Here is a 14,695-nt window from a genome sequence, read left to right on the forward strand (position 1 = left end):
CTCAACCCCGGGACACAATCAGGGCAAGAGGAGTGGCCCGGGGCCTGTGGGGCTGTTTGGGGGGGACCCAAGCTGAAATCTCTGCCCACCTCCACCCCTCCCGCCAGGACACCTTTGTGTTGGCACAGCTTCCTGGGCGTTGGCGAGGCGGGGTGGGGGGGGGGGATAAAGAAAGAGGAAACCAGCAGGTCCTTACCTAGTCAGAAGCCCCCTACCTCCAGGAAAAGGAAACATTTGGCTCTCAGTGAAATGACTCAGGCACAGATCAGCCTCAGGTGCCCCCTGGCTCCCCATCTCAGGGGGGACCCGTATGAGTGTGCAGAGTCCTCACAACTCCCCAACCCCCATGGCCTCCTTGTAGCGTATTGTTAGAGGCAGAGGAACGGGGCTCTGTCCCAGGGCTTCTTTACAGATTTATAAGGCAAAGACCAGACAGACTGAAAATGGGAAATGAGGCAGGTAGGTGAGGGGACAATGAGTCTCCCCTCTATCACCCCTCACTATGCCCCACTGCCTTTCCAGAGGCTAGTGGTAGGGCGGCATTAGCTGAGGATGAGGCCCAAACCCTGCCCCACCGGGAGCTGGAAAAGCGGGGTCACACCAGCTTTACACCTGCAGAGTTCCCATCCTGGGGCTGGCGGGAGTCAGATGGGGGAGACAGGGAAGAGCCCGTTCCTGGAGTGGGACGAGCCTCCTCCACACTGAACATGAAGCAGCAGTCAGGAGAGGGACCTGGTTTGTAACCCACCTGGGGTAGGCAGAGTCCTGGCTGGGCCGGGGGGACACTCAGTCCAGCCGTCTGCAGGCCTGTCCATGCCCCAGTTGGTGCCTGGCCAGGCAATCAGCCCGAGGGACCCTGGCATGACTGACAGTCCTTCATGTCCTCAGAGTAGTCCTCTATCTGGATGGTCATGGTGTGGAAGTGGAACTTCCCCTGCAGGCAGGTGCTGGCTGCCTTCAGCACAGCCTGGGCGTCTGCGTTCCCAGCTGGGGGCAGAGAGGACACATGAGGGGAGGCACCAGAGAACCGATTACTCACTCTTGGGCCCTTAGGAATGATTAGGAGCCTCAGTCTCATATCCTACCCCCAGCAGAACAAGATAGGGGACGATGAACATCAAGAAACCCCCAGACTCACTCCTGTACCAGGCAACCCACTGGTTCCCACACCTGGCACAACCCTGTAAGAGCAGGAAAAGCACTGGCTTTAAGCCTAGGAATCTTTCCTCTGCCACTGATGAGCTGTAAGAGCCTGGGCAAGTGACCTTACCACCCCCCCACCCCCCAACCTCAGTTTCTTCATCTATAAATGGGACTGTGATGACCAAATGAAATAATGTATGTCAAGTACTCAGCATGGGGTCAGGTCCAGTGCATGGGCACTGCAAGCATCTGGGGTCATCTGGACCCATCAGGGATGGCCCCGGGCCTCCCGCTGCCTCTCTCTCACCCACCCCGAGTGTTCCCACTACTCACCGATGGCAATGTGGACAGACAGGATAGGCTGGGCCACAGTCAGCGCCCAGATATGCAGGCTGTGCAGGGCTTCCACCCCCTCCACCGACAGCAGCAGATCCCGCACAGCCATGAAGTCCATGCCCCTGGGGGTCCCTGAGGATGGCAGGGACAGGGGCTGAAGGAAAGGGCGCCCTCCCACCCACGCTTGTTCCTGCTCCTCAAATGTCCCCTCACTCAGACCTCCTTGGCCTGATGCTGCCCACACCTCCCAAATGACCCCCATCATATCACCCTGTTGTATTTTCCTCTTCACATTTAACACTGTCGGAAACGAAACTGAGCTATTTGTAATGAGGTGGATGGACCTAGAGTCTGTCATACAGAGTGAAGTAAGTCAGAAAGAGAAAGACAAATACCGTATGCTAACACATATATATGGAATATAAGAAAAAAAATGTCATGAAGAACCTAGGGGTAAAACGGGAATAAAGACACAGACCTACTTGAGAATGGACTTGAGGATATGGGGAGGGGGAAGGGTAAGCTGTGACAAAGTGAAAGAGAGGCATGGACATATATACACTACCAAACGTAGGGTAGATAGATAGTGGGAAGCAGCCGCAGAGCACAGGGAGATCAGCTCGGTGCTTTGTGACCGCCTGGAGGTGAGGGATGGGGAGGGTGGGAGGGAGGGAGATGCATGAGGGAGGGGATGTGGGAACAGATGTATATGTATGACTGATTCACTTTGTTATAAAGCAGAAACTAATAAAAAAAAATAGAAAAAAAAAAAAAAACCACTGTCGGAAGTTATCTTATTTGTTAGTTTCTTGCTGTCTCTCCCTCTGAAGTGGAAACTATGCGAGCAGGACAATTGTTTGGTTTACCACCCTTTCCTCAGTGCCTACAACAGTGCCTAGTCCCACAGTATATGCTCTATTAAAAAAATTTTTTTTGTCTTCATCAAGTGGTGCTGGGAAAGTTGGACAGCTGCATGTAAGTCAATGAAGTTAGAACACACCCTTACACCATGCACAAAAGTAAACTCAAAATGGCTTAAAGACTTGAACATAAGACATTGATACCATAAAACTAATAGAAAACAGCATAGGCAAGACATATTCTGACATAAATCATACCAATGTTTTCTCAGGTCAGTCTCCCAAGGCAACAGAAATAAAAACAAAAATAAATAAATGAGGGCTTCCCTGGTGGCACAGTGGTTGAGAATCTGCCTGCCAGTGCAGAGGACACGGGTTCGAGCCCTGGTCTGGGAAGATCAGGAGCAACGGATCTTCCGTTGCCACAGAGCGGATTTTAGTTGCCGCGGAGCAGATCTTAGTTGCCGCGGAGCAACTAAGCCCGTGCACCACAACTACTGAGCCTGCACTCTAGAGCCCACGAGCCACAATGACTGAGCCCACGTGCCCCAACTACTGAAGCCCGCGCGCCTACAGCCCGTGCTCCACAACAAGAGAAGCCACCGCAATGAGAAGCTCACACACCGCAAGGAAGAGTAGTCCCCGCTCGCCCCAACTAGAGAAAGCCCGCGGGCAGCAACAAAGACCCAACGCAGCCCAAAAAAAATTAATTAAAACACAGGACAAAACAAAAAAAAACTACTTTAAAATAAATAAATAAATAAAATATGGCACAAATGAACCTATCTACAAAACAGAAACAAACTCACAAACATAGAGATCAGACTTGTGGTTGCCAAGGTGGCGGGGAGGGAGAGGGATGGACTGGGAGTTTGGGGTTGGTAGGTGCAAACTATCACATGTAGAATGGGTAAACAAGGGCCTACTGTATAGCACAGGGAACTATATCTAATCTCCTGGGATAAGCCATAATGGAAAAGAATATTAAAAAAGAATGTATACAGGGCTTCCCTGGTGGCACAGTGGTTGAGAGTCCGCCTGCTGATGCAGGGGACAAGGGTTCAGGCCCCGGTCCGGGAAGATCCCACATGCTGCGGAGCGGCTGGGCCTGTGAGCCATGGCCGCTGAGCCTGCGCGTCCGGAGCCTGTGCTCCGCAATGGGAGAGGCCACAACAGTGAGAGGCCCCCGTACCTCAAAAAAAAAAAAAGAATGTATACATGTGTATAACTGAGTCACTTTGCTGTACAGCAGAGACTGGCACAACATTGTAAATCAACTATACTTCAAATAAAAAGAAAATTTTTTTAAAGAAGGGAACCTGGGGATCCCTGCACCCGCATGGGGAATCCTTATCATCACTTTTATCTGGGTCAGCCAATTCTTGGAGAAGAAGCTCTGACCTGCAGCCAAGCACTCCTGTTGACCCCAAATCAGGATCTAGACTAACCCTGACCACACAGAGACCTATGACCCAAGATCCTGAGCACAAGCAAGCCGGGTGAATAAGTGTGGTAACTCAGGGCAGACCACCTGCCACCACTGAGCACCCCTCGAAGTCCTGCCACGTCCTCTGGAGGTGGGGTCCTCAGAAAGGAAGGCCTGAGCTGGAGTGGATTCCGCAGTCTTGTCCAACACCAACAGGCTTTTTCTGATCCTCAGTGTGCCCCCACCCTGACCCCACTGTGCAATGAGAAACATAAACCTCACCCCCCAAGGGAAGGCAAGTGGAGACTCAGGAAACATGAGGAAGGACTGGAGGGCCAGGTGCTACAGACACCATCCGGAAGCCCCCTGACTAGGCAGGGAGGACACATCCCAGCAGGGAGGAGGCACCCTTGGGGGTAAGAGGAAGGAAAGGACGATCCAGAGGACATTTCCAGAAACAACCACACCTGAGGGCCCTGCTCAATGCCACGATCAGCCCGGGGCCCCAGGAGGTTCTCCAACCTATGCCAGGCTCCAGACCATGGCCCCCCGCCAATGTGCTGGGATGCACCCTACACCCAACACACGCACACACACACACACACCTGAACTTATATTAGAGCTGGAGAGCCAAGAGCAAAAAGAGAGCCCCAAGCCCAGGTTACCTTCCATCAGCACCAGGATCACATCTCTCAGGATGGTCAAGGTTGTCACCAGGACGAGGATGGAGAAGAGGAAGGTGCAGATGGGGTCTATAAACTTGTACTCTGGCTACAGGAAAAGGGCGAGGCAGAGCTGGGGCTCACCACCCAACACCTCAGCCTCCCTTCTCTGCTCCCACCCAGCATTAAGTCAGGGAGAGGGGCTCTCTCTGCAGGGTGGGCATGAGCCTCACCCTGACCCTGCCTCCCAGTTCTCTACCTTTTATTCTGTGTCCAAAAGGACAGGCAGGACAGACCACAGTTTGGGATAAGGCACTGCACCTTCCCACCCCTCCTTGCCCAAGGGGCTGAGACACGGACGGAGCTAAATGGAATCTTAGGCACCATATGGTCCAACATCCCCATTTTATAGATGGGGAAACAGAGGCTCAATTAGAGCAAGGGACTCACTCCACATCATGCGGCTGGCAAGGGGTGGACCAGGCTTCAAACCCAACCCTTGGCTCTTTCCACTACACCACACTACCTCTATATGATGGGCAACACCCAGGCAGCACACAGTCCTGGGTTTGAATCTGGCTTCACAACTTACCAGCTGGGTGATGCTGTGCAAGTTCCTGAGCCTTTCTGAGCTACAGAAAACACCACCACCTCCCCTTCAGGGTTGTTATCAAGATCAGAAGTGCTAACACTTACTGGGTGTTGGATAAATGTTCCTTCCCTCTCCTACCCTTTTGCCCAGGGCTGGGAGGGAGCTAGAATCTGGAAAGGGTCCTGTGCAGAGAGAAGCCTCCAGATGATCTACCCTCCCTTCCCGACCCGGCCCGGCCCACTTCCCTGTGTCCCCAGCTCTAACCTTGAAGTATAAAATAAAGGCTGCCACTAAAACGCCCAAGCTCTGCAGAAAGTCTCCAACCACATGAATAAAGGCAGCTCGGACACTGGGGTTCTCCTGCTGCTGGCTGGTGTCGTGGCTGTGCTCACGGCCATGGCTGTGTCCGTGGCCAGACTGGTGAAGAATCAACCCCATTCTACAGAAGTGGAGACAAGGCCAAGGGGCTCATTGAGGTAGCAGATAGAGGCTTCAAATCGGCCAGGTAGAGGCCCCCATCAGGACTGGCCTCCCCAGACTGCATGATCCCTTTGGCCACGTGAGGAGCCCAACCCACGTGGCCTTGGTTCTGAGTACCAACAGGAGAGGGGGCTCAGCTCCATCCAATGCCAGGCTGAATCTGGGCACAAAGATGCCCCAGTGCCAAGTCTCAGGGCAGGAAAGCCCCACAGAGGGGCCTTCACCATGTCACAGATGGTGAAGCTGAGGCCCAAAGAAGGAAGTGGCTTGCCCAAGGCCACTGAGCAAAGATGAGAGAACCCAAAAGAGACCCCAGCGCTCTACACACCCTGCCTCTCACTGAGACCAATTTCAGGCACATCACCTTGAAAAAGGACTTGGATTCTGCCCCTAGGGACACCTGCTCCTGCAAGAACTAAACTCACCCCTCCCCATGACAGGTATGAAGCCTCTCTGGTTATTCACTGACATGTATGGGGTGGGAACTTGATGCTGCCCCAGGTTTACAGTTCCCGATGGCCTTGCCCTTGGCCTCAGGCAGGACCCAGGTGTTCCAGGTGCCAGAGCTCAGACCACTAGGGAAATTCTGATCCTGCGACCTATCCTGGAGTGCGGCACCTCCTCCTTCTAACGAGAGCAGGCATGTAGGTATGCGTGTGAGAAGTGGGAGGGGGAAAGACTCACAGGGAACCCAGGCCACACTCACATGATGTTCACGGCCACAGCACAGCCCGAAGTGATCAGCATGGTCCCCTCCTCGATCTCATAGTCTCCAGAGATCAGCCGTTCCACCGCCAGGTACACCAGTACCCCAGTCACGACCCAGATGGACAGCACAGAGAGCAGGGCGCCCAGGATCTCTGAGGAAGAACCCGGTCCCCAATACCAATCTTAGCATGGGGCCCTAAGGCTAAGGAGCCCCCTCCTCGTCCCCACGAAGTCTGGGCCTGGGTCCGACTGGGCTCTGCTGGAGCTATGGCTGGTGTGGTTGCACCTTACCCCACCACTCATACATCTGGGAACATCTGAGCTAGAAGAAACTCAAGAAATCATCTGGGTCAACCTTTTCTGTTGAAGCTGACTCATTAAAATATATACCCATTGCTCAGCTGGCAAACTAAGACTCCTGAGGAACAGAGGCTGGTCCATCTGCCACCAAGAGGAAAATGACAATGCAGCCCAGAGATGAACTTCAGAAGGCTTTGCTGAACTTCCCCTCCCCCTAGAGCTGATCCATGGAGTTATGTGCAGAGTTAATGCACAGTCATTTATTCTTGAAGTCTGGCCACTTCATTTCTTAGGAAGGTGGACTCTCCTTCCCTGCAGGGTGGGAATTCCCAGAAGAACAGGGGACCAGGGCTCCCCCATCAGACAGAGAGCTCCCAAAGGACAGAAGCCAAAGTTGACATCCTTTTCCCCCACCCAAATCACCCTCCTGGCCTTACTCAGGGACCCAGTGCACCCACCTAAGAACCTAATCTTGACCTACCCCCTCTCCCAACTCCATCCCCATTCCAACCAGGGCCCTTACCAGCTCGCTGCCAGCCGAAGTTCATGGTCTTGGTGGCTGGCCGGGAAGACATCCACAGGGAGAAGAGGCTGATGAGCATGCTGGCAAAGTCAGTGAGCAGGTGGGCTGCGTCTGTCATGATTGCCAAACTATGTGCCAGGTACCCACCTGCAGGGGCAGGGCCAATAGGATGGAGGGTCCTTATCAGTTCCCCAAGGAGTCAACTTCCCAGAGTGTGTGTGCAGCAGGAAAGCCATGAGCTCTGGAGAAAGACAATGGATTCCAGACCGCTGCACCATTAGCTGTGTAACCATGGGCAAGTGACTTACTTTCTCTGAGCCTCAACTTCTACCATCCGTGAAATGGGATTAGCAAAATCTACTTAGAGGGTGAATGTGAAAATTGAGTTCAAATTGGGCCTGTAGGGGAATTCCCTGGCGGTGCAGTGGTTAGGACTCCCCGCTTTCACTGCGCCCTCGGCACGGGTTCGATCCCTGGTCGGGGAACTAAGATCCCACAAGCCGCATGGCATGGCCAAAAGAAAAAAGCAAAAACAAAAAACCAGAATGGGCCTGGAAAGCATAGCAGGCACTCAGTAAATGCTCCTTCCTTCTAGGCGTTCAGGTCTTCCCTGACCTACTAGTTGTGTGTGATCTTGGGCAAGTTACTAAATTTTATGGTGCCTCAGTTTCATCATCTGTAAAATAAGGAGACTAAGAGCACCCATATGACAGTGCAAGGTTGTTGTGAGGATTACATGAGATAGTGTGCATATAAAATATGGAGCTATTAGGATTAATACTACAGGAACATCCAGGAGAAAAGCCTTTTGGATCATCCAGACTATCTATGTGCCAATTTCATTTTATTAGCAAAAAAGTCCTTACCAATGACTTCCCCAATCATGAACAACAGGCAGAAGGCACAGGCCACCCAGAGCTGGCGCCAGGCCCTCTTCTTCTCGGAGTCACAGTGACTGCCAGGACCCGTCTGGGCATGACAGTAATGGTTGCTCTTGGTAGCCAGCTCAACGGGCTGCAAGTCCAGGCCAGGTGAAGACAGAGGGATCCAGCCAGCCCCATCTTGCCACAGAGATCTGTAAGACCTGTCCAAGGAGGAAGGGTGAGGGGAGACTCAGCTCTGAGATGGGAGCAAAGAGGGCTGACTCCAGTCTTACCTCTCTGCGGGGTCTGGTTGTCCCCATGTGCCCATTTGGAAGAAGAGCTTAAGTATACTCCAAGCTCGATAGACTCTGCGGAGTGACCAGAAGTCCCTCTTTGCAGGGGGTGCTGGGGAACGACCAGTCCAGGAGTCTTGGCTCGGTGTGTTCCCTCCTCCCCCATCCCTCCCAGAGCCTGGAGGAGGCAAAGACCTTGGGAACTGGCCAAGGGGCTGGGCCGATCCAGCCGAGCGCGGAGAAGAAGCAGAGCTTACATTCAGGGAGAAGAGCAGATCTCCCCCTCTCACGGTCTGGGGACACCGGGCCTCCCAGGGCGGGGCTGCCCCCGGGCAAAGTGCTGGCCCCGGGGTAAGGATCCAGGCACGCACTCCCCACTAACGCGCAGGGGTCAGGATCTGTGCTCAGCCACAAGAGGGGAGGGATGATCCCCGTGCCCAGGCTCCATTTCCCCTTTCCTTCCTTCACCTCACCCCACCCCTCCTGTGTGGTCCCAGTTCAAGCCGCCGTCAAAACCAACCACTGGCAGGATAGCAAATGAGGAGCTGGGTCTGATGCCACTCAAATTCCCGCCCCTCCCCAGCCTCTCGCCTTACCCGGCTCCAAGCCTGGCGTCCAACAGATGCTTCCTCTCGGTGGCCTCCATGCGGCCCCGCGCGCCCTGCCGTGTGCTCCCTGGAAGTTGCGCACGGGACGCTCCGCGGCGCTCACTCACCTGCCCGGAGGGCTCTGCGCGCCTTTCCCGCCGCCCCGGCGCGTGCGCCCCTCGCCCGCCCGCTCTGCCGCAAGTTCGCTCCCGCCTGGCCGTGCCGAGGCCGCCGAGGGGTCGTCCCGCTGTCGCTACCGCTGCTGCCCCCACTACGCCAGCCGTGGCGCCCCGCTCCCGCTGTCTTTACCCGGTCCCCGCTACCCCGTGTGAAGCGGCGCGTCGTGTGCAAAAGCCCGCAGGGAAGGGGGAGGGGGCAGCTAGCGGCAAAGGGCCCCGGCATTGACCCCTAGCACCACGTCCCCTGCGCCCCCGGGGCCCAAGGAGCCCACCTGGCCTGCGACACAAAGCCTAAGCGCTCCCGCCCCGCTCTGCTGCTTGGTGTTTCCGAGTTGGGAGTTAGTCTGCGCCCGCCTTCCTCGGCTCGGGGCTGGCTGTGTCCCACCGAGTAGTTCTCGGGCCCCGGCTTGTAGGAAGCCGCTTTGGGTCCCCTGAGAGCAGGACTGTGGCTCCTAAACTCAGAATAAGGGCTCCTGAGGCTGGGGTTGTGTCTTGCCCTCAGGAAACCACTGATCGGTTTCCACTCTCAGGCTGCAGACGCCCGAGCCCCCCATGTTCTTCCGCTCAGGCCAGGGGTCTCCTGCGGGCGGGGTATGCCTGCCCTCAGGCTGGGGCAGTAGCCCTCCTTAGGGCTGGTTGGCACTGACTAATCCATCCTCGCCACTGAAGCAGCGCCGGTTCCTCCCGTCTTGCGCGCTCGGATTAGATCTGGGGTGGCCGGCTTTATCTCCACCGCTACACCCAGCAGGGTCGCGCTTCAGCAGCAGTCGCCACCTAGACAGAGCTGACACCACTACCACCACACCATCCTTTTTCCACTGCCCCGCAGCAATTCCCAGGAGCCCCAGGAAGGTGCCATGCGTGGTGTTCCGCCGGAAGAAGCCGGCCGGCCCTTCCTGCCGGCTTGGTGCCCCACCCAGTTGAAGCTTCGCCCTCCCCCGGCGGTTGGGTGGGAGGAGGGGCAGGGGCCTCTGATAGGCCCTCTACATAAAAAGAGCTTTGGGCTGGGGACCTCCCTGACCAGTCACCCCATCATCAAGGCTCCTGGAGACCTTGTCTCGGCTATGGCCCTTCACAGAGACAAGAGACTAGGATGTGAGCCCCTATCCCACACCACTGGGGACAAGGAGGGGCTCCTTCAGTGTCTCACCGACAGGAGTCATCTTGTTAGGAAACTAAGTGCTCGGAGCGAGGATGGCAGCGACATGCCTGCCTAGACTGGGTCCCCACTGAGTGCCTTTCCACCTTCTCTGGACTCTGAGTGTGGACAACTTTTACCGCAGGCTTCCTGGCTTTCCTGTGTACTCTTAGAACCAGCAAGCTCAGCATTACCTGGAGAAGGTGTTATAATGCAGGTTCCAGGTCCCTGCAACAGACCAACTGAATCAGAATCCCTGGATGTAGACCCTAGGAATCGGCATACTTACAAATTCTCAGGGGATTTTCTGCACAGTAAAGTCTGAGGACCTCTACATAAGCTTTCATCATCTTAGACATATATTCACCTGATCCCCCCACTAGATTCTAAGCTCTTTGAGAGCTGGGATGTACTTTGTACTTCTATTACAATTTAGTTTAGCTCTGAGCACCTACTGAGCACTTAGTTAAATGCCTGTGAATTGGATTGAAATAAAGAAGTATATAAATATAGGGCTAGTCACTTAATCAGATGAGAGTAAGTGAGGTAGGTGCAGTTCACAGGGGTTTCTTGGTGGGCCATCTCAGTCGTGTTATAGTTTCAAGCTGCCCTATGCTCAGATTAACCTTATAATTTATTTGAGGGCAAAGCATTTATGCTTTAAAAAAGTGTCATCTATGTCCCTCTCGTTCCCTTTAATGCAAAGCACATTGTAAATTCTCAATATGTGGAGATTTACAAATTGGATCCAGACACATATATTCATTTTATTAAAACTCTTATGCCGGTAGCACAGGGAGATCAGCTCGGTTCTTTGTGACCGCCTGGAGGGGTGGGATAGGGAGGGTGGGAGGGAGACGCAAAAGGGAGGGGATATGGGAACATATGTATATGTATAACTGATTTAATTTGTAAAATAAAATTTAAAAAAAAAAAAAAAAAAAAAAAACTCTTATGCCGGGCTTCCCTGGTGGCGCAGTGGTTGAGAATCTGCCTGCTGATGCAGGGCACATGGGTTCGAGCCCTGGTCTGGGAGGATCCCACATGCTGCGGAGCAACTGGGCCCGTGAGCCACAATTGCTGAGCCTGCGCGTCTGGAGCCTGTGCTATGCGACAAGAGTGGCCGCGATGGTGGGGGGCTCACGCACCGCGATGAAGAGAGGCCCCCGCTTGCCACAACTAGAGAAGGCCCTCGCACAGAAACGAAGACCTAACACAGCCATAAATAAATAAATAAATAAAGCAAACTGTCAACAAGTAAAAATTTTTAAAAAAAAACCTCTTATGCCAAATTTCCCTTAAATTAATACTTTTCTAGGATGTATTTTAATTGATTTGCAAGAGTTTGACTAATTAGTTAAGACTTTGATATACTGAAAAACTGCTCCACTTGTATACGATTCACAGATCCCCAGAAGGTCCTATGCTAATGACCTAGCAATTTGCAGACCTCAACAATTTTATTCTAAAAATGTAGATTCCCCTATAAAGAAAAAAATGTTTCCTGCCATTCCAGTTCTACAAGGATCAAGCCATTAGCTACTACAGTCGGCCACTGAGGAGAATTCAGGATGGAGAAAAGTAAGAAGTATTCTGGGCTTTGGATATACTGGTCCCTAGGTAGTTAAGATGCACATGTAATGAAAATTTTTAATGATGCCAGATTCTTGCATCTTCCCTTACATAGGAAAGCACTAAAATCATTAACTTGAGATTAACTTGAGTTGATCTCAAGTTGACTCATTAACTTGAGTCTGTTTCTTGTGATTAGCAGACTACATATTTTTCCCAGCAAAAAAATTCATATATATCCTGGCTCCTCCCTTACCTCTTCAGAGCAGCTCCTTAGTAAGGACCCCAAATAAAACTTAACTCACAACTTTTGTGTTGTGCATTTTTATTTTGGTCAACACCTACATTCCACACTGAATCTGATTCTGTAGGCCTGGGGAGGGGGTCTGGGAACCTATATTTTTTAAACTTCTGAGTTTAATGCTATTGTGAAATTATTGTTCATTTTTTATGGTACAAATGGTTATAATTTTGAAAAGAACCTTTATCTAAAGTATTGAAGGATAAAAGGGCATATCTGGGATTTGCCTTAAAATAATCCCAGTTGGGGGAGGGAGTAAAGATGGAGAAGAAACAAGTGTCTGTAACTGTTGAAACTGAGCGATGAGTATGGAGGGTATGTTATAATAGTCCCTCTACTTTTCCATAAGTTTGAAATTTCCCAGAAATAAAGGTTTAGGGAAAAATAAACCTCTGGTGATTCTAATGCAGAAGCCTATGGAACCGTATTCAAGATTCATGGAATAACCCTCTGAAACCAGTTTCCTTACGGCATGATCTTAAAAGAAACTTGTTGATCAAGAACCCTTCATACCACCCTTAAATGTTCTGGTTTGTGAGGGCCCTTTGAGTGGCAAAGAAGAGATTCCCTTATCTGCAAAGAACAGGTATCTCCCTGGAATTCAAATTTCTGACTACAGAGCCTTGACTGCCCTCCCTCCTCCCTCTGATAAGTGACAAGATAGTGGATGGACATGCCTATCTCACATGTGATCAGTAACCTGGAGAAGAAATCTGGAGACAGAATGTGGACAGGTTGTAATCCCGATTCTTGTGATTTCAAGGTGATGAAAGCTTCTAACTTTCTGGCCTCAAATTCCTTCAGTCTTTTATAGGAGGATAATTTAGGACTATGAAGAAAAGCAAGTGTGTGCTTGTTAAAAAAGGACAGTGGTGGGACTTCCCTGGTGGTCCAGTGGAAAAAAAAAAAAAAAAAAGGATAGTGGCTACCTCCAAGCAGGAGGAGGGAGAAACATGATGCGTTTCTTGGGTTTGATAACGTTCTTTTCCTTTTTCTTTTTTTTTTTTTTTTTTTTTTTTGTCTGCACTGCGCAGCATGGGGGCTATTAGTTCTCCAACCAGGGATCAAACCCATGCTCCCTGCAGTGGAAGTGCGGAGTCTTAACCACTGGACTGCCAGGGAAGTCCCTATTCTTTTTTTTTTTTTTTTTTTTTAGTTGAAGTATAATTGATTTACAGTGTTTCGGATGTACAGCAAAGTGATTCAGTTAAATATATAATGTTCCTTTTCTTGACCTGCTAAGTAAGAGCACAGGATTTCACTATACAGTAGTTTACTTAACTCTAAAATTAGTTCTGTGCACTTGTGTGTATGTAATATGTTACACGATTTTTTCAAAAAAATTTAAGCTTCAGAATTTAAGGACTAGAAATGTAAGCAAAATCTGATTACCTGAAATTCAAAGTTAAGGACTGAGTTAGCCTTGGAAAAACTCCCAGAAGTGAAAATGGGCAGAGGTGTGAGGGTTTAAAACATTTTTGTAAAGTGAATTCCATAGAATGCTAGCTCTGGAGGACGTCATGTGAATGAATAAGTTGGGAAATGCTGGGTTATATAGTCAATCCACCAAGAAATATTAAGAGCTTTAAAGATCAGGTGGTATTCCAAACACCGTGAACCCGACGGACCAGTAATTTGTCTAAAGTTAAACAGCTTTCATTATGGCAGGACTGCTCAGAGCCCTTAAGTTGCTACTGAGTTCTGAATGTCGAAAAGTTGGGACAGACTCTGCAGTGTTCCTCAGATTTCTAAATCCGAGGTGTCTCAGACCCAACTAACGCACCACCTCAGATTCACTCAGCTGCACCTCTCTCCTAGACCCTTGGCCCCTTGTACATGGAGAGCCTGGATGCTACTTCAGCCGCGGTTATCGCCTCATCCGCCAGCACGGGTGGCTGTCTTGGCCTTCCCTGGAGTAAATCTGGGCTCCAGCAGAGCCTCCATGGGGACCATTGCGGAGTAGCTCTAGCACCCCTGCCGTTAGCCCTGACAGGTTTTTGTGTTTTTTTTTTTTTTTTTTTTTTTTTTTTGTAATGTGAGTGTCTGACTTGAGCTTTGACTGCCATCCTTTCAAGAGGCAACCACTTCAGGGCTATCTCTAATAAACACCTTGCCAGCCACAGCACTAGATAAAGAGCCAGGCCGTGTCTCCCCACTGAGGCTCCTTTGTTTTGGAGATCTTAGTTGATTTTGCTAACTGACCATTTGAGCCGTTTGCTTTTTTTCCTCTTCCCACGCTTTAAATTCCCTCTCTTATGTTCTAAGTTCACCAGTAAAGAGTGAGCCTTTGAAACCCTAGGCCCCCACCCTAGACCCCAACAAAAGCGGAACCCAGGCTCTTGCTTTCTCCCTCCCTCTCTCCACCCGCGAACTCACTGCATGGCCCCAGGGATGCTATGTAATTTGCAGATCTTGTAAGTAATAAACCTTTATTTTTTCAGAATTTCCTGATGGTTCATATTTAAGGGCATCTTGAAATCATAATAAGAACTACAAGGGCCAGTCTAATCACAACATCGGTTGCTGATAGGCTGAGACTGACACAAAACACACACGCAACCCCACTGGCCCCCCGCAGGCTCTGCTCCACCCACCACCTGCAGGGTCCGCTGACAGGTGCCTTCTAGCTTCCCCCGCAGCTGCCCAAAGGGCCGAGTGATGCAATGGAAGAGCAAGGGCATTAACTCTCCGGGAGGCAAACTCCAATCCTGGGAGATGGGAGGTGAAAGAAG

The 14,695-nt window shown here is 51.3% G+C and overlaps 1 protein-coding gene across 1 annotated transcript; it reads right to left on the bottom strand.

The window, feature by feature from the left end:
- Positions 1-406: 406 nt before the first annotated feature.
- Positions 407-9,815, bottom strand: SLC30A2 (solute carrier family 30 member 2). The gene is made up of 8 exons (XM_060081071.1): positions 8,783-9,815; positions 7,897-8,114; positions 7,031-7,177; positions 6,206-6,359; positions 5,284-5,458; positions 4,431-4,536; positions 1,477-1,611; positions 407-987 (listed from the first exon to the last, which is right to left on the bottom strand). The coding sequence occupies exons 1-8, from the start codon at positions 8,830-8,832 to the stop codon at positions 842-844; spliced, it is 1,131 nt and encodes a 376-aa protein (XP_059937054.1). The 5' UTR covers positions 8,833-9,815; the 3' UTR covers positions 407-841.
- Between the last annotated feature and the right edge of the window lie 4,880 nt (positions 9,816-14,695).

The sequence above is a fragment of the Mesoplodon densirostris genome, chromosome 2 (assembly GCF_025265405.1).
Source record: "Mesoplodon densirostris isolate mMesDen1 chromosome 2, mMesDen1 primary haplotype, whole genome shotgun sequence".
Taxonomy (NCBI): domain Eukaryota; kingdom Metazoa; phylum Chordata; class Mammalia; order Artiodactyla; family Ziphiidae; genus Mesoplodon; species Mesoplodon densirostris.